Source organism: Ornithorhynchus anatinus, chromosome 5 (assembly GCF_004115215.2).
Source record: "Ornithorhynchus anatinus isolate Pmale09 chromosome 5, mOrnAna1.pri.v4, whole genome shotgun sequence".
Lineage (NCBI taxonomy): Eukaryota > Metazoa > Chordata > Mammalia > Monotremata > Ornithorhynchidae > Ornithorhynchus > Ornithorhynchus anatinus.
In genome coordinates, this window is record NC_041732.1 from 31,011,734 (window position 1) to 31,035,984 (window position 24,251).

Sequence of the window (24,251 nt, forward strand, 5' to 3'; positions counted from 1 at the left end):
CGGGCCTTGGGAGCCAGAGGTCACGGGTTCCAATCCCGGCTCTGCCCCTTGTCAGCCGGGTGACCCGGGGGGGGGGGGGGGAGTCACTTCACTTCTCTGGGCCTCGGTTACCTCGTCTGGTAAAATGGCGATGAAGACGGGGAGCCTCACGTGCGACGACCTGACCGGGTATGGACCCTGGCGCTTGGAACAGTGCACCCAGTAAGCACTTAAATACCGACGTTATCATCACCACTCTATTTTATTCACGAGGTGTCGATAGCTATGATCCCAACTGTTTCGACGGTAGTCGTGGCCTCCTCCAGGAGGCCTTCCCAGGCTGAGCCTCCCCATCCCCCCCCGCTGCTCTTCCCCCTTCCCCTCCCCACAGCGCTTCTCTCTACATATTTAGTGCCGTGTTTTTATTCCGTGCATTTATTCATTCAATAGTATTCATTGAGCGCCTCCTACGTGCGGAGCACTGTACTAAGCGCTTGGGATGAACAAGTCGGCAACAGCTAGAGACGGTCCCTGCCGTTTGATCTATTTATTTCGAGGGCAGCGACGCCCGTCTGCTTGCTTTATCTTGCTGTCCGTCTCCCCCGTCTAGACTGGGGGCCCGTTGTTGGGCAGGGATGGTCTCTCTCTGGTGCCTTATGGTAATCTCCCAAGCGCCTAGTACAGTGCTCTGCGCCCAGTAAGTGCTCAGTAATACGAGTGATTGAACCGTACTTCCCAGGCACTTAGTCCAGTGCTCTGCACACAGTAAGCGCTCGATAAATACAACCGAATGACTGAAGGGATTGTACTTCCCAAGCGCTTAGAACTAGTGCTCTGCACACAGTAGGCGCTCAATAAATAGGACTGAATGAACGAATGATGGTATTTATCGAGCGCTTACTGTGTGTACTTGACTAAGCGCTTGGGAAAGTACAATTCAACATCCCATTCCCGGCCCGCAATGAGCTCGCGGTCTGTTAAGCGCGTACTACGTGCCAGTCACTATACTAAGCGCTGGGGTGATGAGAGAAGCGGCATGGCTCAGTGGAAAGAGCACGGGCTTTGGAGTCAGGGGTCATGGGTTCGAATCCCTGCTCGGCCACTTGTCAGCTGTGTGACTTTGGGCGAGTCACTTGACTTCTCGGTGCCTCAGTTCCCTCATCTGTAAAATGGGGATGAAGACCGTGAACCCCACGTGGGACAACCCGATTCCCCTGTGTCTACCCCGGCGCTTAGAACAGTGCTCGGCACATAGTAAGCGCTTAACAAATACCGACATCATTATTATGATGATGATGATGATGATGATGATGTCGGTGTTTGTTCGCAGAGCACCGCTCTAAGCGTTGCGGCAGATGCAGGGTGATCAGGTTGTCCCTCGTGAGGCTCACGGTCTTAATCCCCATTTTCCAGATGAGGGAACTGAGGCACGGAGAAGTGAGGCGACTCGCCCACCGTCGCCCGGCCGACGGGTGGCCGAGCCGGGACCGGAACCCGTGACCTCTGCCTCCACCGAGCCGCGCTGCTTCGGGGGGGTAGATGCCACCTAAAAACGTTGGAGGCCATCCACGTCCTCTAGACTGTGTTGTAATAATTGCATTTATTGAGCACTTACTGCGTACAAAGAACTGTACTGAGCGCTTGGGAGGGAACAATACAACATCAGACACATTCCCCGCCCACGACAGGCTCACAGTCTAGAGGTGGGGAGACAGATAGGAAAGTAGAGACGGATATAGATGGATACGTATGCGCTGTGGGGAAGGGAGGATGATCGAGGGAGCGGGTACGAGCGGCACAGGAGGGAGCGGGAGGAGAGGAGGGCTCTATCGGGGTAGGCTTCCTGGAGGAGATGTGCATTCGATAAGGCTCTGAAGTGGGGGACGGCAACTCCGTGTCTGATATGAGGAGGGAGGCCAGAGGCAGGATGCGGGAGAGAGGCCGGCGGCGAGACAGACGCGACGGAGACGATAGAGCCGACGACGATGCTATCCGTTCGGCGCTTACCCCGTGCCGAGCGCCGTTCTAAGCTCCGGAGAGGGTTCGCGCCAGAGGAACTGAGTGCGCGGGCTGGGCTGGAGTAGGAGAGCGGCGAGGTGAGGTGGGAGGGGGCAGGGTGACGGACCGCTTAAAAGCCAATGGCGCGGAGCTGTCGACTCGCCGCGGGCAGAGACCCTCCCGAGTGCCGGGAACGGTGTCCCGCACACGGTGACGGCGGAATAAGAACGGTCGGACGACCGAGGAACGAATGCAAGTCCCACCTGAGGCTTCCGTTTTGCGGCCGAGGTAACCGAGGCCCGCGGAGTCGAGCGACTTGCCCCAAGTCACACGGCCAACAAGCGGCAGCCGGGACTGCGATCGACGGCGGCGACGGCGGCGACGACGAGGGTGTTCGTTAAGGGCTGGCTTTGCGCCGGGCGCTGTACTAAGCGCTGGGGCAGACCCCAGCAGATCGAGTCGGACACAGTCCTTGTGAATCGGCCAGACTCCTTTGGTTAAGGGGGAGTCAAGACTAATTAACCGTTTCAGGCTGATCCCACGCTATTCGTTTCTCATTACTATTACCCGTCCATGCCGGTTGCCGTGCGGTTTAAAACCAACGAGAAACCAACCGACCCTCAAACCCGGTGTTCCTCAAAGAAACGTGCTCCGCCCTGTCCCGCAGACGTCTGAAAGGAGAACGTGGCCCCGCCGCGGGGATTCGGTAGTCCGCGGGCCTGTACTGATAACACGCGGCTGTGCTAACATCCCGTCCGCTCTACTTATCTAAGGTTGGTCTTACTTCGCAGCCACTGGCGGCACCGAATCATCCAACGGCCCCCAAAATCCTACATCGAGCCGGCCTTCCCGCTTAAGAGACGGGACTCTCGACTACTTCAGAGTCGCCCCGGTGAGCGGGGAGGTTCAGGGAAGAGAAAACGGAGGAGGGAGTGAAACGGCGGGATTATCCAACTGGTGGACAGTGAAACTCAGCCCTTGCAACCCTCGTACGCTACGGCAGCGTTGGCTTTAGGAGATCTGGGGTTCCTTAACAGATGGTTCGTTACGAGGTCGACTACGTCCCCGTAAAGTGTCAGTTTCCCTTTTCGGGCCGTAAGAATCTCTCACCGGAGAAGCGAAAATGGAAGCCTGACGGGTGGTAAAGAAAAGCATCGCGCCGGTGGAGCCCCTCCGCCGCTAAGAATGTCACCGAGCGGCCAATGTATTTTCACCTCGTCGAGTTCTGTTGTGAAGGTGAGACGCCAGGTGCGTTCACCGTGCTTTTCGGTATTTAAAAAAACTGGTTTACTGGGCTTTTGAAATGTACATTACAAAATTTACAGAGGCACATTCGAGCACTTCAAACATGTCTATACAAACAAAACGGCATCACCTCAGAGGAACACAGCCATTAAATCGGTCCGTGTCAAAAGAGCAAGACTCGTCTTCCGACGCACAAAAATGTTATTCTACACACACGGCAGACCCCCGAAACATAGTTCAGGATCCATTAGTGACCGGGTCTTCCTCCATCTCCTCCTCGCCGTCGTCGGCGGGTCCTAAAGAGAAAAACATTAAGTGAATTTTAAAGGCATCTGAGCAAACGTAAACTTCCGTTCGGCTGCCACACCTCCAATTCCCGTTGCTGTACCGTTGCTCTAGTTTATGTAAATAACAGCAGAGAAAATGCCCTTCACCGTTCAGGGCTGCCTCTGACACACTTAAATGAGAAAGTCTTAGCGACGCGCCACGGACACGCCGCTCCCCGACGGCAATCCTTCTGGTAGCGGATCCGTAGTTTTCTTGGTAGAAATACAGAAATGGTTTTCCACCGCCGCCTTCTGCACGGTAAACTCGCGTCTCCGCCCCCGACTCTCTCCCGCGCCGCTGCCGCCCAGCACGGGCGAGTTTTGACTTGTAGCAGATTGCCTGCCACTCCCTAGCCCCCGCCCGAGCTAGGAATGGAACGGACAGGCCTCTGCTTGACTCTCCCTCCTGTAACCGAGACCGGTGGGGTACTGGAAACAATCCGGGTGTGACGCCGAGAGGGGCGAATGGGAAAGGACGAGCCCCATTTTCCCAATTCCTACACACGCTCCTTGGTGGTAACCTTCAACCCCGAAGAACTGGGCTGACGACGACGATCGCCCTTTAACCAGTGAAATCCCCGGCGCCCCCGAACTCACCCAAACCTCGCGCTGCCTGCTGTGGCAAGTAACCCCATCGGCCACCCGGACGATTCTGCAGTAATCCCGGCTAACTGGAGGGCGGTGGGGAGGGCGAGACCACAACCATCAGCTACTTGAGTGGCTCCCCTGCCAAACACCTGCCGTTCTACGATGCCGCGGGACGGCGGCGGCACTCTGCTACGGTCGTTCTGGCCGCAGCTAGAATTTGGATGTACAATTTTTGGGTGCGCTACGTCGGCTCGTTGCGGGCAGGGAAGCTTTAAGAGCTCCAAGTAGTCTGGCCTCCGCCCGGCTCTGGCCACGTTAGGGATGAGGGGGCCTTGCCATCTGGTAAGAATGGCAATGAGTGGTGCCCACAGGTGAGACCGGGCACGGCGAGGCAGGGGTCCTGCCCTACGGCGGCTCGGCTCGGCTCTGCGGGGCTCTGAAACAGAGTCCGGACCTTCCCTTTTTCGTACGGCTTTTGTTAGGTGCTAACTGGGGTGTCAGACCCCGTTCTGAGCGCTGGGTTAATGAGGTTGGACACGATCCCCGACCCGCATGGGGCTCAGAGTCTCAGCAGGACAGTGAACAGATACTCCCACTCTACAGCTGAGGAAACGGATGCACAGCCAAGTTAAGGTGACTTGCCCAAGGTCACACATCAAGCAACTGGCGGAGCCGGGAGGAGAACCCAGGTTCTCTGACTCCCAGGCCCGCGCTCTCCCCACTGGGCCGTGCTGCCTCTCATCTGCCATCGAGAGCGCCCCACCTTAAAGAGTCGCCTTACGAAACGATACCCGTTTGGCGACCGAATGTGAAAATGAAATCCGCTGACCTGATTTGCGTTCTCTGCCGGGTATCTGACCAGACTGTAACAATCCCTTCAGTCTTTCAACTTCTGCCAAGGTCGAAGCGTTGGCTATGGCATTCTGGAAGACAACATGTGAAACGGTTGCCCCAGATGAAAAACCGGGGGTCGTCGGGTACCTTTGGAGGAGGCTGTTTCGGGGCAGCGATGGGGGTGGAGGCCAGATCGGAGGGGATCGAGGAGAGAATTGGAGGAGAAGTGGAGACAGAGGGGGTACACGCCTCTCTCCAGAAGTTTGGAGAGGAACGGTAGGAGGAAGATGGGACGATAACTGAGGGAGCCAGGGGATGAAGAGAGGGTTTCTTTAGGATAGGGATTAAGTAAGCAGTGGGGAAGAAGCAGCTGGAAAGCAAACAGTTGAAGACAGTGGTCAAGGAGGGAAGAAAAGAAGGGGTAAATTTTTTTGAGGAAAGCAAACAGCAAACGGTGGTCAAGGAGGGAAGAAAAGGGGGGGCAAATATTTATGGAGAGATGGGGTCAGAAGCACAGGTGGAGCGGGTGGATTTAGAGGCGGCGAGTTACTAGGGGAAATACAGGGAGGGTCGAAGAGGTTCGAAGGAGGACGGGATTGGAAAGGAGCAGGGGAGATCTTAGGGGGACCGTGCCTGATGATGGTGCCAATTTTATTGATGAAGTATGTGGCCAGGTCATTAGGGCAAGGAGATGGTGGGGGCAGAAGGACAGAGTTTGGAGGAGGGAGTTTAGTTAAATGTCTGGAATGCCAGGCGGGATCAGTGGGTATGGGGGTGAATTAGGAAGAAGTATCGTCAGGCAGAGAAGCGGGCCCAATTTCAGCAGGAAAGAATTATTTTAAGGTGGACAAGGTCGGGCAGATGTCTGGATTCCCGTCAACAGCTCTCTGCAGCTGGGGCACGGGAGCAAAGGAATCACACCGTGGAGACGATCCAGGGTGGTGGGTTAGTGATACGAGAACGGCGGAGGGCCTGGGGAGCAAGGAGGTCGAGTTGAGGGAAGGAGAGGGTGGAGTTGAGGGTTTCAAACTGTGCGTCAAGAGAAGGTAATCTGTGTAGGCACACTAAATGGGCAGGATCGCATCTAAAAATCCAGGATTGGATGGTACGAATAGCAGGGGAAGAAACTTTTTAGATTACACAGATCCATTCTGTAATATCCGGTATTTGAAATAGAGATTAACATTACAGGCTATTTATTGTAATCCTTTTTGTTTTTTTTCTGGCGATCTGTTACCTTAATCGCTTCTACGTCTCCCGGAGAGGGTCCGCCTTTTTTCTTGTCAGTGGGCAGACCAGCTCCTGGGTTGAAACTTATTTAAAAAGAGAGAGACAGAGAGACAGAGAGAGAGACAAGATAGACAAATTATACCCAGACTAATAGAACGCGCTTCTCTTTTACTTTCAAAATTTTGAAAGTATTCCAACCAGTGTAGTATCTTATCTTTGTTAACAAACTGATACAATAAAGAACTCTCCTTCAGAAACATTATCCCTCCCCCTCTCGCGGACAAACGGAGAGGGTGTGTGGTCTGTGAGAATTCAACATGGAGATCTGCAGACAGAGCGGGTGGCTACTTGAAATTTGGAACGAACGACCTTTTCTCCTTTCTTGCGACTGAGTGAAAGTCACCGAGATTAGCACGGAACAAGAAGTTGGGTCCTACTCAGGTACGATGGATTGCAAGTTGCTTTTCATGGGCCGGGTACAAAAGAGGAGATGTTTCTGAAGGTGAATTCTGTTAAATCGGATTTCCGTATCTTACGTTTTGGTTCTCCTGGCAATATCCTTTGCAAGCTGTGCACCCCGTTTGCCCTTGAACATTTTCTCTGCCTCCTGACGCTCCTACAGCGATACCACACACAGAGTTAATGTAAAAATAAAAAAAAACACCACACACACCACACGATTTAGATGTTTTCCTCTGAAAAATCCAGGTGAAAATACTCAACAAGAAGTTGCTGTCGGCCAAGAAGTCTACTAAAAAAGGGCTTTTAAAATGTATCTAATTTTAAAACTACAAAGACATAAGTTTGCTCTCTTGAGGCTTTTCGCCGACTACAGAAGAGCCTCTTTATGATGTCGAGAGATGATGTCGATTGGAAGTTTTTCTCTCCTTCGGCACCGTCACCATTTGATTTTAGGGCCTGCGGCTCCAGGTGGAACTCAGACCGGGTTAGCACGAAACCAAACCTGAGTGGGCTTGGTAAGCCCCAGACGCTCTTCTGGGTCAGACGAGAGGACCGATGACCAGAAATTTACCACGGGGGATTGGGGATCGGACAGATTTCCGAGACTGGCCTATCGAGAACTTGCCGGTTGGGCCAGTAGGCAAACGGGCAGGTCGAGGTTAAAAAGCCCAACAAACCCCAGGCCTTCTTGGGCCGGCGGTGGGAGGCAGAGGGGGAAGATGCTATAAATGCATGGGCTTTTACAAAGATAAGTTGTTGAGAGCAGTTTATGAAAACGACGATGCTGATGATGGTATCTGTTTAGCGCTTAATACGTGTCCAACGCTGTTCTGAGCGCTGGGGTAGGTCCGAGCCAATCAGGTTGGACACAGTCCAACATGGGGCTCACAGTCTTAATCCCCATTGGACAGATGAGGTAACTGAGGCCCAGAGAAGTCAGGTGACTTGCCCAAGGTCACACGGCCAAGTGGCAGAGCAGAGATTAGAACCGCGACCTTCTGACTCCCAGGCCCGTGGCTCTAGCCACTAGGCCACGCTGAGAACAAATGTGGACACACGGCTACCAACTCTGTTGTCCTGCACGCTCAGTACAGAGCTCTGCACACAGTAAGCGCTCAGTAAATACCACAGATTACCCATCGAAGCAACCCGTCCTCCCTGGAAGAAAGGCCAGACTAGTTCCTACAGGCCTGCAGCTCATCTTGGGGTGAAGATTTTTGACTTTTGCTGGTCTCTACTTTCAGAAATACCAATAATGACCTTTAACAGAACTCTTGAAAACGACAGAGATAATTTTATTCCTAAAAAAAAATAGGTCGGTTGCTCCCAATCTTGTTCCCAATACCCAATTAATTTTCTTATTTTGGAAAATTCACCAAAGAGAAAATGTATTTCAAAGAATGAAAACAGCCAGAAAACGCACTCCATGCTCTCGTTAACACCCAATTCATTTTCCCATTTTGGAAGATTCCCCATAGAGAAAATTTATTTCAAAGAATCAAACAGGCAGAAAATGCACTCCACTAAAACCCCAACTTACTTGGGAAATACACATTATCATCACTTACTTTTAGTTTCACTTTCTGGAAATCTAGTACTCTCACTTGAGGGACCTTGTGGATTACATACAGCCTGTAGTGCTTTTTATTTGTTACAGGATTTCTCAAAATACTGCATGGGGGAAAAAAAAAGAATCTTTAAATTTGTTAACGATATAATATTGAAAAAGAAAACCTAGAGTCATCGTGAATTTTCGCTTATCCATTCCACTTTTTGATACTGAAATTAAGCACCTCTCAAGGCGGTGAAAACCAACATCCCAAAAAGTACACTTACAAAACTGTCGGCTATTTAACAACACGCTTCTAGCCCAAAGCTGGACTTGTCTACTATCCGGCCCCAATTTAGCTGGACTGCCTTACTGACTTTACCACCGTAAGAGAGAAAAATTACATACCTCAGGTAAGTCAGAGATTTTAGGGTTGCCAAGGGATCTAGATCACCCTGAAAAAAACAAAATAACCCAACATATAAACAATCTAGCTGCTTTGCAACTTCACTGCGCTAGCCTTAATGCCGAAATTAAGATAAAGAAAAGTCTGTGAGAGCCAGCATGTTCTCAGGAGCCTGGAGCAGGCAGTCAGGAGACCCAGCTTCAGATCCCAGCTCTGCCACTGGCCTGTTAGGGGGCTCTGGGCATCTCATTTACTCCATGCCTCAGTTTCCTCAGCTGCAAAAGGGGGACAAGGCAGTCGCGCTTCCTATCTTCAGATGTGAAGCCCATGGAGGACAGGAACTGCTCATCTGATTATTCTGTCTTGATGCGAGGATTTAGTTCAGCGTTTTGACACCTGGCAAGAACTTCATAAATCTGCACGGTGCCTTGCATTGAATTGCCCCAAATCACACTCAAAACTATTTCAGAAACTGCTTCTGTGCACACCAAAGTCAGCAGACGCTACTAAGTCCAGTGTGCTGAGATCCGAAAGAGAAGGAAAAGATAAAAATCAGTGATTTCACCTTTCAATTTCAAAAGGCTCTGAAAGTATAATCTGAATTTTATCCATTACTGTTGCAAGCAACAGTGGAGGGGTTCTCTCAGGTCTTATCAACACCGCGCAGACTGTTAGAGACTCTTAACCCGCGAGCCCACCGAGGAACGGGGACCATGTTCAATTCCCACCCACGTATCCTCGCCCAGCCCCTACCCGAGTGCTCTGTACCCCGTTACTACTTTCCTCATTTTTCCCTCCTACTTACCAGTTCCAAAATGCTATTGTTGGTCAGAATGAGTTCCCGCAGACTGGGGAGGGCCTGATCGAGCCCCTCTCCTACACGGCTAAAATAAAACAACATAAAATCAGATGAAGGAGCCTGCTACCGAAAGGCAAATTCTAAAGCGGGTAAGCTCACAAATGTCCTAACGATACGTCTTTTGACTTCTTACGTTTTTGCCGGTTATTTCTTTTTTTCCACCGCGTGTGCCAGCGAAGGCAACCTCCCCCAGAGAAAAACTGGCATCAAGTACAAAACGTGTAGGTTGTAGAACAGGGAACTTCAGATTGTCTACTCCGGGTAGGTTCGGGTCTCTCAAACCAGGGGGGTCCCAACACCTTAAAGAGATGAGAACGCTGCACTGGCAATCAGCTGTTGGGTGATGGGCCTGGTGATGTCTGAGCTGAGCCGCCTTCCTTCTCCCAGACCTGAGGTGGGTGGGGGCACACCTTTGGGCCGGAGGGCAGCTAGATTGGGTCCAACCTGATTAATTTCTACCTACCCCAGTGTTTGGTACAGTGCCTGGCACACAGCAGCGCTGAACCAATACCATCGACAATTAGCCAGGCCCCAAGATTTGGCCTTCTTAGAGGTGAAGGTGATGCCCTAAGGGTTGCTAAATACTAGTTCCAGTCAGAGCCCAGGGATTTTGGTGGATTAAGGCTTTCTCGTGTGAGCAGCCTCTGCCTAGTTCCATCGTCTTGGACTCAACTAAGCCTTATAATCTGCGACAACTTCTTTTCCCTATATTCCCCCTGGGGAAAAAACAAAAGCCCTCTCTCGACTCCACCGGCCCCTCCAGCTATCCCCCCAAAGCCTCTCTTCCCAAACTTTTTGAATGGCTGCTCCTGATGCCTTCGCTTCCCACCCACCAGTTCTTCTTGGCAACCCGCTACGGTTAGACTTTCAACCCCTTCACTCAAAAATGATGCTCTCACCGGTCACCGGTGACCTCTCTGTAGCCAAATCCAAAGTGTTAAAATGGAGATTAAGACTGTGAGCCCCACGTGGGCCAACCTCATTACCCTGTCTCTACCCCAGCGCTTAGAACAGTGCTTGGCACATAGTAAGCGCTTACAAATACCATACTTATTATTATCAAAAATACCCCCCCATCCCGTCCCATAAGCACGGAACCTCAGCCTCAACCGACGACTCTGTCTTTCGACTACCATGATCGATTCACTGACAAAACCTGTTAATTCTCCCTAAACTGGCTTTACCCCGTACGACTCCGAACAGCTGGTAGAGGCTCTGGTCATTCTGCACCGAGACGACTACAGTGGCCTTCTTCCTACTCTTCTCCCTGCGGCCGGCTTTGTCCCTACTCTTCCTCCCCTCCCCTAGGTGCGGACGTGTGGCCCGGAAGCGCGGCTCAGCCCACACCCCTCCTTTCCTCAAAACCCTCCACTGGCTTCCCGAGTCACTTTGCATCGAGCAAAAAACTCCTCACAGTCAGCTTCAAGGATCTCTTCCGTACTCTTCTCCCTCCTCAAACACAGTTAACCCCCTCCGCCGTCTCCTTGCCCATCACTTGTCCCTAATGACTGGGACGCGTACTTTGAGAAAACTGAAACCATTAGGACTCATCTCTCTAAAACCTCCCCTGCTTCTCTCCAGTCCCTCCCAACTCCTGACTCTTTTTCAACTCTTCCATCTTTCCCGGCAGTATCTCAAGAGGTGAACTCCTGCCCCCTCTCCAAATCCACCCCCTCCAGCCTTCCGCACCAGATCGATAACGATAAGCACTCACTAAATACACTGGATCGATCGATTCTGCTCTTGCACCTCACTCTTCACTCTCCCACCTGTCTCCCTTGAGTGAAAACTTCTGTTCTTCCCAAATTCAACAGACTCAACCTCCCCTGAAACTGAGTCCCCTCGAAAGGCTCCCCTCCTCCGACAAGCCTTCCCTGATTCACTCACTGCATCCGAAGTGGCGGAAACCCATCCCCAGGACACAGAAATTCGTTTATACCAATCCTAAGCACTCCTGTATTTACATTTATTCAATTGTACAAACTGAACAGTTACCTTAGAAGTCTGCCTGCAGTGTTAACGTACAAGCTTCGAGTGGATGCGGAATGTGGTACTTTGTTTCCTAGTTAAGAGCGCGGGTTTGGGAACCAGAGGTCGTGGGATTCAGCTGTGTGACCTCGGGCAGGTCACTTCCCTTCCCTGTGCCTCAATTACCTCATCAGGAAAATGGGGATCGAGTCTGTGAGTCCCACGTGGGACGACGTGATTACCTCGTATGTACCCCCAGCGCTTACAACAGTGCTTGGCACATAGTAAGCGCTTAACAAACGCCACCATTATTATTACAGTGCATTATGACAAGAGGGTGCTACATAAATGCTATTACTGCTTCAGGATCTGTTGCGCTTCCAAGTGGAAAACTGCGAGCTTCGGACTTTTTGTCTTTCGCTGCTTGTAGGAGGTTTGCGCAAAATAAAGCACCAACTGAATTTCTAATGGCCCATATCAAAACAAGTTCCAATTACAACTTTTGACAATCAAAACATTTTCTTACAGAGAAACGGGTATGATTAGGTCAGTGTAGCAATCCGCCAAACTTCCAAGAAAGAGCTGGATAACCCCTCTTGTGATTCGAAAGAAATTGCGACGGCGCCTGGAACCCTGCAGAATGAAAACTCACCATATTCTGTTGTTGTTAACCAGTAATGTCTTCAGTCTTCTCAACAGGGGGAATCCATCTAGCTTCCTAATTTCATTGTCAGAAAAATCAATAGCATCGAACTGATCCAAAGTGGCCCCCAGGTTTTCAATCACAGGAATTTTATACCCTGGAGCAAGGAAAGAAGAACCCGTGAATCAGTAGTATTTATCGTCTACTGTGCACGGTAGTAACTTCTCAGGAGTGCACAAAAATTAGTATTCATGCAGATCGTTACATGAAGCATCGGTGAACACGCTCTCTGCCGCCAAGGAGCGTGCAATCTAGCAGGGGTAACAGACACTAATACTTTATAAGAATACGTAGACAAGTGCTCTGGGGAGGTTAGAAGACGGGATCTCTACCACCAAGGAGTTTACAATCCATCCAGGGCTGTCGTTCATAGTCAAGAGGCCACCAAAGCGGAATTCACCCACAGATGTGTGTGAGATATACAGCAGAGGCCCACGTGAGAACCACATCTGCACACGCAAAAGGCTGAGCAGTCTTGTGCCACCAGGCTTGCCTCTTGCAAAGCTTGTCCACTTTTCTCCACATCTAGCAGAAAATCCTGAATGGCGGCTGAAGGCACTCAATCACCTCTTTCTCCCCTACTTATCCTCATTCTTCTCCACCACACCTCAGCTTGCATCATACTTCACCACCTACTCCTGTGTTTCTCATTCTTGTTTCCCTCGCTGCCTGGAACTCCCTCCCCCTTTATGTCTGGCAGGCCACTCTTTGCATAAACTTGAAATCACAACTCCGCCACAAAGCCTTCCCTGGTTCATCTCTCATCTCCCTGCCCTATTCCTCCTGCCGCTCCAGCGCGTCTCCATCCCTTTAGCACTTGGGTACTCGCCTCCCTCTCCCCCCAGCAGCACTCAGGTACATATTTAAACTATCACTCCTCCCTGTGATTCATTTTAGGGTGGGGAAAGTCCTCCTCCAAGTCTCCACCTCTTCTCCATCAGGTGGGGAAAGTCCCGGAGACCAAAGATCACGTCTTTTGACTGTTCCCATGTGCTTAAAACAACGCTCGGTGGATAATAAACGTTAAGATAACGGAAGAACCATCAGAAAGGTGGCGGATTATGGCAGAGGAATACGAGATGTTCTTCCCCTCGACTCTATTTATTGCCATTGTTCTTGTCTGTCCGTCTCCCCCGGTTAGACCGTAAGGCCGTCAAACGGCAGGGGCTGTCTATCTGTTGCCGACTTGTTCATTCCAAGCGCTTAGTACAGTGCTCTGCACATAGTAAGCGCTCAATAAATACTACTGAATGAAAGAGGACAGGACGTTCCGGAGAGGGTACCTCCGTGGAGTCGCGATGCGTCGGAAATGACTCGGTGGCACTAAACGATGATAAATTAATGGGTGCAAAGCACTATACTAAGCATTTAATTGCCTGACGGATTTGAGGAGACAGGGCGTTCCAGGCCAGAGGCAGGATGTGGGCGAGGGGTCGGCTGAGAGACAAGTGAGATGGAGGTACCGTGAGAAAGTTATACTGCACACTCACAGACGCTTAGTACAGTGCTCCGCACACACTAAGCGCTCAATAAATTCCACCGACGGATGATCCGGGGAGCCGGGAATAAGCTACGGTCGGGAGCAGAGGAGGGGGCCGGGGAGGAGGAATAGGAATAGGAAGAGTGCGAGGACAGGTCCTCTAGCCCGTGCGGCTTGTTGTGGGCATGGAACGCATCTGCTTATTGTTGCACTGTCTGCTCCCAAGCGCTTAGTGCAGTGCTCTGTGCACAATAAGCGCTGAATGCGACTGACGGAAGCAGTGCGGCCTAGTGGAAAGAGCACGGGCTTGGGAGACTGAAGACATGGGTTCTAATCCCGCCTCTGCCACTTGTCCGCTGTGTGACCTTTGGCGAGTCACTTCACCTAGGGAAGCAGCGTGGCTTGGTGGAAAGAGCCCGGGCTTGGGAGTCAGACGTCGTGGGTTCCTACCCCAGGTCCACCACTTATCAGCTGTGTGACTTTGGGCAAGTCACTTCACTTCTCTGTGCCTCAGTGACCTCATCTGTAAAATGGGGATTAAGACTGGGAGCCCCACGTGGGTCAACCTGATGACCTTGTGTCTACCCCAGTGCTTGGAACAGTGCTTGACACATAGTAAGTGCTTAACGAATACCCTCGTTATTATTATTCTCTCATTATATTACTGCATATTGTATATATATATATATCTGTGATTCTATTTATCTACTCTGATGGTACTGACGCCTATTTGTTTTGTTTTGTCTGTCCCCCCATTTTAGACTGAGAGCCCATTGTTGGGCAGGAATGGTCTCTCTCTGTAGCCCAACTGGACCTTCCAAGCGCTTAGTCTAGTGCTCTGCACACCGTCAGCGCTCAATAAACAGGCCTGAATGAATTATTCTCTGGGCCTCGGTCAACCCATCTGTAAAATGGGGGTTAAGACTGGGAGCCCCACGTGGGACAACCTGCTGATCTTCTATCTACAGTGCTTGGCACATAGTAATCCTTTACCAAATACTCTCATCATCATCATCATTATCATTATTATCATTATTACCCCCAACGCTTGGAATAGTGCTTGGCACACAGTAAGCGCTTAACAGATACCCTCATCATCATCATTTATTATTATTATCCCCAACTCTTAGAATAGAGCTTGGCACATAGTAAGCACTTGACAAATACCCTCATCATCATTATTACTTATTATTATGACTCCCAACGCTTAGAATAGTGCTTGGCACATAGTAAACGCTTAACAAATACCCTCCTCATCATTACTATTATTTATTATTATCCCCAACGCTTAGAAGAGTGCTTGGCACATAGTAAGCGCTTAAGAAGTTACCATTATTATCCTTTCGGCGGGGGGGCAGAGAAAGAGAGGAAAAGGGCCCAGGAGCGATGCGCATGCGCGGGGGGAACCCCCCCACCCAGGCACGCTGCGCATGCGCAATTGGTGGCGGGGAGCGACAGACAAGGTGCGCATGCGCGAGCGCAAAGGGGTTGCGCCCCCAGGCACGGTACGCATGTGCAATGGGGGGAGAAAGCGAGGCAGGCAGGCTGCGCATGCGCAATGAGGACCCTTCCCCCCCCCCCCCCGGGCACGGTGTGCATGCGTAATTGTGGGGAGAAAGACAGGCAAGGTGCGCATGCGCGAGCGCAACGAGGGGGCCCAAAACGGTGGCCCTCGTCCCCCGCTTCCTCACAGGGGCTCGCGGGGCGCCGCCGGGCATTTCCCGCCATCGTGGCCGGCGTTGGCTTCCCCGCGCCCTCCACTCACCCCGCAGATCGAGCTCCCGGTCCCGCACGGCGTTGGTGTACTGCGCCGCCTGCTCGATGAGCTCCGCCGTCAGCTTAACCATCTTGCCGCCGCCGCTCCGCCGGATGGGACGCTCTCGCCGCGCGCAGGCGCGTGGGTTACCAGCCCAGTCCAATCGAAGGCCGAGGGCCCGATCGAGCCCCGAGCTATCGAGCGGCGCCCCCCCCCCCCTCCCGCGCGTGACGTCAGAGGGAGGGCGGCCCCGAATGGCGTCGTCTCCTTCTTGGGCCTCAAAGGACCGGCCTGTCTCCAAAAACAGCCCTCACCGGTTTCCCGGGGCTCATCTCTTGTTGGAAAGGCTCCCCCCAGAACGGAAAAAATTCCCCAATAGCGCTACGAGCAAATGCATTCAATAGTATTGAGCGTTTACTAGGTGCAGAGCACTGGACTAAGCGCTTGGAAGGGACAGTTGGGCAACAGAAAGAGACCGTCCCTGCCCGACAATGGGCTCACAGTCTAGAAGGGGGGAGACAGACAACAAAGCCAAACAGAACAAAACAAGGAGTCTGGCACAGACATCATCAAGATCAATTCATTCAGTAGCATTTATTGAGCACTTCCTAGGTACAGAGCACTGCACTGAGCGCTTGGAATGTCCAATGAGAGACCATCCCTGCCCAACAATGGGCTCATAGTCCAGAAGGGAGGAGACAGACAATAAAGCCAAACAGAACAGAACAAAACAAGGAGTCTGGCGCAGACATCAAGATCAATTCATTCAATAGTATTTATTGAGCACTTACTAGGTGCAGAGCACCGGACTAAGCGCTTGGAAGGGGACAATTGGGCAACAGAAAGAGACCATCCCTGCCCCACAGTGGGCTCACAGTCTAGAAGAGGGGAGACAGACAACAAAGCTAAACAGAACAAAACAAGGAGTCTGGCACAGACATCATCAAGATCAATTCATTCAATAGTATTTATTGAGCACTTACTAGGTGCAGAGCACCGGACTAAGCGCTTGGAATGTCCAGTGAGAGACCATCCCTGCCCGACAATGGGCTCACAGTCCAGAAGGGAGGAGACAGACAATAAAGCCAAACAGAACAAAACAAGGAGTCTGGCGCAGACATCAAGATCAATTCATTCAATAGTATTTATTGAGCACTTACTAGGTGCAGAGCACCGGACTAAGCGCTTGGAAGGGGACAATTGGGCAACAGAAAGAGACCATCCCTGCCCCACAATGGGCTCACAGTCTAGAAGAGGGGAGACAGACAACAAAGCCAAACAGAACAAAACAAGGAGTCTGGCACAGACATCATCAAGATCAATTCATTCAATAGTATTTATTGAGCACTTACTAGGTGCAGAGCACCGGACTAAGCGCTTGGAATGTCCAGTGAGAGACCATCCCTGCCCGACAATGGGCTCACAGTCCAGAAGGGAGGAGACAGACAATAAAGCCAAACAGAACAGAACAAAACAAGGAGTCTGGCGCAGACATCATCAAGATCAATTCATTCAATAGTATTTATTGAGCACTTACTAGGTGCAGAGCACCGGACTAAACGCTTGGAAGGGACAATTGGGCAACAGAGAGAGACCGTCCCTGCCCAACAACGGGCTCACGGTCTAAATAATAATAATAATAATAATGTTGGTATTTGTTAAGCGCTTATTAGGTGCAGAACACTGGACTAAGCGCTTGGAAGGGACAATTGGGCAACAGAGAGAGACCAGCTCTGCCCAACAATCTGTTGCCGGTTTGTCCATTCCAAGCACTTAGTCCAGTGCTCTGCACCTAGTAAGTGCTCAATAAATACTATTGAATGAGTTGAATGAATAAATAATAATAATAATGTTGGTATTTATTGAGCGCTTACTAGCTGCAGAGCACTGGACTAAGCGCTTGGAATGGACAAATGGGTAACAGATAGAGACAGTCCCTGCCCAGTGATGGGTTTACAGTCTAATCGGGGGAGACGGACGGACAAAAACAATGGCAATAAATAGAATCAAGGGGATGGACATCTCATTAACAAAATAAATAGGGTAATAAATACTATATGCAAATGAGCAGATGAGCACAGTGCTGAGGGGAGGGGAAGGGAGAAGGGGAGGAGCAGAGGGAAAGGGGAGGTTGGACCAGGGGAGGTTGGACCCAATCGAGGCCCCATGTGGGCCTCACTGTCTTTAATCCCCTTTTTCATTCATTCATTCATTCGTTCATTCATTCAATAGTTTTTATTGAGTGCTCACTATGTGCAGAGCACTGTACTAAGCGCTTGGAATGTACAAATCGGTAACAGATAGAGACAGTCCCTGCCCTTTGACAGGCTTACAGATGAGGCCCGGAGAAGTCAAGTGACTTGCCCCAAGACCACCCAGCAGACAAGTTGGAGGGTCGGGGGGGGGAAGCAGGGATTAGAGAAGCAGCGTGGCTCAGTGGCAATAGCCCGGGCTGGGGAGTCCGAGGTCGTGGGTTCCAATCCCGCCTCTGCCCCTTGTCAGCTGGATGACCTTAGGCAAGTCATTTCACTTCTCTGGGCCTCAGTGACCTCATCTGGAAAATGGGGATGAAGACCGTGAGCCCCAAGGGGGACAAACTGATCACCTTGTAAAAACAGTAATAATAATAGTGGTATTTATTAATAATAATGTTGGTATTTGTTAAGCACTCACTATATGCCGAGCACTGTTCTAAGCGCTGGGGGAGATACAGGGTCATCAGGTTGTCACACGTGAGGGTCACGGTCTTCATCCCCAATTTTCAGATGAGGGAACTGAGGCCCAGAGAAGTGAAGTGACTTGCCCACAGTCACACAGCTGACAAGGGGCAGAGTCGGAATTCGAACCCATGCCCTCCGAATCGCAAGCCCGGGCTCTTTCCACTGAGCCACACTTACTATGTGCAAAGCACTGTTCTAAGCGCTGGGGGGTTACCAGGTGATCAGTTGGTCCCACGTGAGGCTCACAGTCTTCATCCCCATAGTAATAATAATGATGTTGGTATTTGTTAAGCGCTTACTAGGTGCAGAGCACTCTTCTAAGCGCTGGGGGAGATACAGGGTCATCGGGTTGTCCCACGTGAAGCTCACAGTTAACCCCCATTTTACAGATGGGGGAACTGAGGCCCAGAGAAGTGAAGTGACTTGCCCAAAGTCACACGGCTGACAGGCGGCAGAGGCGGGATTAGAACCCATGACCTCTGATTCCCAAGCCCGGGCTCTTGCCACTGAGCCACACTGCTTTGCTTGGAGTACTTTGCACCTAGTAAGCACTTAACACATGGCATCATTATTATGAGAGCCTCATGCCCTTCTGACTCCCAGGTCCCGGACTCTATCCACTAAGAATAATAATAATGTCGGTATTTGTTAAGCGCTTACTATGTGCAGAGCACCGTTCTAAGCGCTGGGGGAGATACAGGGTCATCGGGTTGTCCCACGTGAGGCTCACAGTTAATCTCCATTTTACAGATGGGGGAACTGAGGCCCAGAGAAGTGAAGCGACTCGCCCACAGTCACCCAGCTGACAAGTGGCAAGGCCGGGATTCAAACCCATGACCTCTGACTCCCCAGCCCGGGCTCTTTCCACTGAGCCACGCTGCTTCTCTATACCCTGCTATACCCTGCTGCTTCAAATATGCCAAATACTCTAATAATAATAATGTTGGTATTTGTTAAGCGCTTACCAGGTGCCGAGCACTGTTCTAAGCGCTGGGGGAGATTCAGGGTAGTCGGGTGGTCCCACGTGAGGCTCACAGTCTTCATCCCCATTTTACAGATGAGGGAACTGAGGCACAGAGAAATGAAGTGACTTGCCCACAGTCACACAGCTGGTAAGTGCCAACATTATTATTATTATTATTGAAGGCACATCTCCTCCAAGAGGCCTTCCCTGACTTGAACTTCCTCTAATCCCACTCCCTTCTGCGGCACCCTAATTTGCTCCCTTTTTCTCCCCCCTTTGCCGCCCCACAGCACTTAGGTGCGTATCTTTAATTTACTTATTTGTGTTGATTTCTGTGTCCCCTCACCCCCGGCTTTAAAATCACTGTGGGCAGGGAATGTGTCTGCTTATTATTGTACTATACCCTTACTACAGTGCTCTGCACCCAGTAAGTGCTCAATAATAATAATGTCGGTATTTGTTAAGCGCTTACTAGGTGCAGAGCACTGTTCTAAGCGCTGGGGGAGATACAGGGTCATCAGGTTTTCCCACGTAGGGCTCACGCACTTTTAATCCCCATTTTCCAGATGAGGTAGCTGAGGCACCGAGAAGGGAAGTGACTTGCCCAAGGTTACAAAGGAGACAAGTGGCAGAGCCGGGATTCGAACCCATGACCTCTGACTCCCCAGCCCGGGCTGTTTCTACTGTGCCACGCTGCTTCTCTAAATACGATGAATGAATGAGTGAGTAGGTCATCAGTTAATAATAATAATGTTGCTATTTGTTAAGCGCTTACTATGTGCAGAGCGCTGTTCTAAGCGCTGGGGGAGATACAGGGTCATCAATTGGTCCCACGTGAGGCTCACAGCCTTCATCCCCATTTTACAGATGAGGTCACCGAGGCACAGAGAAGTGAAGTGACGGGCCCACAGTGCCACAGCTGACAAGGGGCCACTTGTCTGCTTGGTGACCTTGGGCAAGTCATTTCATGTCTCTGTGTCTCAACTGCCTCATCTGGAAAATTGGGACTGTGATTGCGAGTCCCACGTGGGGCAGGGACTGTGTCCAAACCCCTTTGATGGTGTCCAGTGCTTAATACAGTGCCTGGCATATAGTGAGTGCTAAACAAACGCCATTATGATTATTATTGTTGTTATTACGGTTTTAGTGTTTTGCAAATTAATAATAATAATAATAATGATGTTGGTATTTGTTAAGCGCTTACTCTGTGCCGAGCACTGTTCTAAGCTCTGGGGTGGACACAAGGGAATCAGGTTGTCCCACGTGGGGGCTCACAGTCTTCATCCCCATTTTACAGATGAGGGAACTGAGGCCCCGAGAAGTGAAGGGACTTGCCCAAAGTCACACAGCTGCCAAGTGGCCGAGGTGGGATTCGAACCCATGACCTCTGACTCCAAAGCCCGGGCTCTTTCCACTCAGCCACGCTGCTTCCAAATTAATATTTCATTATATGATTTTTAAAAAAATAAACATGACTGCACCATTGGAAGATAAAAACAATTATTCAGGATTGACTAGAAAAACGCATCGTAAATCGAAAATTTGAAGAAAAATTGCAAATAAAGAGGGGAGGCTCTGCTTTCCTTTGCGTACTCTCAAAGAGAAGCAGCGAGGCTCGGTGGAAAGAGCCCGGGCTTGGGAGTCAGAGGTGGTGGGTTCGAATCCCGGCTCTGCCACTTGTCAGCCGTGGGACTGTGGGCGAGTCACTTCACTTCTCTGGGCCTCAGTTCCCTCATCTGTAAAATGGGGATTAACCGTGAGCCCCACGCGGGACAACCTGATGACCCTGCATCTCCCCCAGCGCTTAGAACAGTGCTCTGCACACAGTAAGTGCTTAACAAATACCAACATTATTAAATGAATACCAAGATTTCCAGATTGCACAGTAGGAACCGCACCGGTTGTTAACTAGTTGTAAAAATGTAAGCAAGGTAATTTGCTGCCTGTGGCAACAGTTTTTCCAAAAATGTGTTTGAAGATGGGGAGGTTTCGATAAACTTAACAACTTGCAAATCTTTGCCACAAAAACAAAAGCAAACCAAAAACAAAAGAAAACAACACAACCGAAAAGCAAATCTTTCACAACACGTTTGCGATACGTTTTGGATTTAACACCCTTCAGAGATAATGGATGGATGGTGCTGAAACAGCAGCTAAAAGTGAGCAATTCGGAACATAAAACTTTTGCACTACCTTCTTGCTAATCGAGAACTTCCTTTCAGAGGGCAAGGTGAATTCTTGTCACTGACAGAGGTAATTAAATAGAATTTGTCCATGCAGTGAAAAATTATGATTATTATGTGTGACCATGTAGAGACGATGGCTATTTCCAGAGACAGTGGAATCCAAAATGATTTAATTAAACCAGTCAGACAAATGATAAAAGATGAAATTTTTAGGGAAATGCAGGAAGCTTTTTGTCTCTCCATAATGTTAGATGAGACCTCTGATACTCAGATGAAGTCACAGTGGTCCACAGTGATGAAATACATTCACAAGGGTAAAATGCGGGAAAGAGCTGTTGACTTTACTGATATTAATTCAGGCAGAAATGCTAATGTTCTCTTTACTCATGATGAAAATATAGTAAAAAAATCTACTAGAAAATTCTTGATCCAACTGATGATGACTCAGTTATAAATGCGCATCTGAACGTTCTGCAGCAAAAAGTTTTGGAGGCTTATTCACATGCTCTAGACTGGAAACTCATTGTGGGCAAGAAAAGTGTCTTCTAACTCTGTTGTACTGTACTCTCCCAAGCGCTTAGTCCAGTGCTCTGCACACAGTAAGTGCTCATTAAGTACCAGTGATTGGTGCTCTACATGTTCATTCATTATTATGCACATGTTTTAAATCAATTATTCAGATTTATTGAGCACTTACTCAGTGCAGAGCACTGGACTAAGCACTTGGGAGTACAATATAGCAATATAACAGACACAGTTCCTGCCCACAATAAGCTTATAACGTTGAATGATTCAGAAAACCTAGGTGGCAGATTTTAAGAGATTGTCAAATGCACATTTGAGAAAACCCTGGTTATAAGTTTCAAGCAAATTTATAAATTAGGAACCCTAATAGCCATCATTTCAGCTACAACGACCTCAATCAGATGTTCATTTTCATTATTATAAGGAATCGAGACTTACCTTCACTCAACTGAAGAGCAAGAAAAATTGAATTCCGTCTCCTTTCAATAGAAATAGGATTGCTAGCAGACTTAAAATAGTACAATTTTTATGATTGTCATTCAAAAGTTCATAACCATCAATAGAAAAAGGGAATTTCAATAAAAATAGGTCATTTTTGTGCACGAAATGGAAAAAATAGCTCATTTCATTGCTTGCTTTCCATGAGTGTCATGAATTCTTACCAATTCTATGTTGTCTCATTTTGTACTGGATATCAAAATATCTGGAAGGTAAACAGGGTGAAAATTTAAGGGCAGATGGATTTAAATTTTCCACAATGCTGAATTTTTGAAGTTGGTTTTACCACTGTACTATCCTGAATAGCCAGTCCTGCCCCCGGAAATGATTATGCCATTTGTTAAGCACTAACTTCGTGACAAGCATAATAATAATAATGATGTTGGTATTTGTTAAGCGCTTACTCTGTGCCGAGCACTGTTCTAAGCGCTGGAATAGACAGGGGGATCAGGTTGTCCCACGTGGGGCTCACAGTCTTAATCCCCATTTTACAGATGAGGTAACTGAGGCACCGAGAAGTGAAGTGACTTGCCCAGAGTCACACAGCCGACAAGTGGCCGAGCTGGGATTTGAACCCATGACCTCTGACTCCAAAGCCCGGGCTCTTTCCACTGAGCCACGCTGCTTCTCTATCAAGCATTGCATTGGATCTGGGGTAGATTCAAATTGATCAGGATTGGTCCCCTTTCATCCTCCCCTACCCCAATAGTGGTGAGATTTAAGTACTTTTAGAACAGATTCATTAAATTTGGTTCATGCTTTCGCAGTGCCTCTGAAACCTCATATACCACAACCCAATTAGGGAAATAATAATCCTTACTTGATATATAATTTAAGATACTAGAACCACTAATACTAATAACAATAATGATTACGGTATTTGGAGGTTATTGTTTTTTGGTATTTATTAAACACTTACTACGTGCCAGGCACTGTAAAAAGCGTTAGGGTAGATAACCAGCTAATCAAGTTGGACACAGTCCATGTCCCACCTGGGGCTTCACGTCTTAATCTCCATTTTACAGATGAGGTCAACTGAGGCCCTGTCAATATCCTGCATGATTTTGTAAATTTCCAGCTTGTCACCCCTCAGCATGAGACGGAAGAATCCTAATCTTTCCAAAGGAGCATTTTGCAGGCACACCTAAGATTGAGGGTATCAAGCTCCTCAAGATTCTGAGGGCATTGGAAAGGAACCTTTGTCCGGCTAAATGTGTTTAAGACTGGCATGACTCATGATTTGCAAAAGGGGATTGTGGTTAGATGGTTTAAAGAAATCCGGGATGAGCAGTGCAGAAGAAGGAGAGGGGGGACTGCTCAGACATGAAAAATGGGCTCAGATAGGAGATCGGAAACGGTTAGAGGAAAACATTACGAATCCCAGCTGGTACTTCCCTAAAAAGGAGGATACATGTTAAGGAGGGCGACAATTTCCCCTATTTTCCAAGTATCCTTAGATGTGCTATTAGTGGGAGGCAGAGTACAGGACTGGAAGGATCATTGATTGGGCCCTCTATATCCTACTAATATACCAATAGGTATACTACTGTTCCAAAATGAGGTATCGTCAATGTTCCCAATGTTGGCATACTTTCCCCCGCCCCGTGTTAGAAGACACGACTTCTCCACTTTGGGCATGGGGGAGAATACTTCGCTTCCACTTCCGTGTTCTCCCCGGCCGTAGCGAGTTGACAAAACCGTGCCGACGCTGCGTAGGACAATAAGAGCGGCATGTTTTGGTCGCTGAACGTCGCTGGACGTCGACGGAGGAATGGGGAGGGACTCAGTCTGTGGTATTCTCGCACAGCTGTACCTTCAACCTTGGATTTAATGTGGATTTATTGGCTCGAAGGGATCAGCAGAGAAGAAAGCCCAGGCCCGGACAGGGGAGAGTGGCTGGGAGTGGGGACTGCGTGACTGAATCTTCGTTCTTAGGATCACGGGATCAGTGCCTGGCTCAGACTAAGTGCTTAAC

General features: G+C 49.5%; 1 protein-coding gene across 1 annotated transcript; it reads right to left on the reverse strand.

The window, feature by feature from the left end:
* Positions 1–3,240: 3,240 nt before the first annotated feature.
* Positions 3,241–15,501, reverse strand: SNRPA1 (small nuclear ribonucleoprotein polypeptide A'). The gene is made up of 9 exons (XM_001508955.5): positions 15,393–15,501; positions 12,097–12,244; positions 9,423–9,501; positions 8,620–8,666; positions 8,231–8,333; positions 6,737–6,816; positions 6,208–6,283; positions 4,966–5,059; positions 3,241–3,518 (listed from the first exon to the last, which is right to left on the reverse strand). Exons 1-9 carry the CDS (start codon positions 15,472–15,474, stop codon positions 3,460–3,462), a joined length of 768 nt encoding a protein of 255 aa, XP_001509005.1. The 5' UTR covers positions 15,475–15,501; the 3' UTR covers positions 3,241–3,459.
* Between the last annotated feature and the right edge of the window lie 8,750 nt (positions 15,502–24,251).

What these genes read in the sequence shown, in the direction of transcription:
- SNRPA1 (XM_001508955.5), bottom strand. Translation starts at nt 15,474, where the DNA reads ATGGTTAAGCTGACGGCGGAGCTCATCGAGCAGGCGGCGCAGTACACC. An exon ending in CCGGGAGCTCGATCTGCGGG is followed by an intron (nt 12,245 to 15,392) that starts GTGAGTGGAGGG and finishes TCCTTGCTCCAG; the next exon opens with GGTATAAAATTCCTGTGATT. An exon ending in TCCAGAAAGTGAAACTAAAA is followed by an intron (nt 6,817 to 8,230) that starts GTAAGTGATGAT and finishes GTATCGCTGTAG; the next exon opens with GAGCGTCAGGAGGCAGAGAA.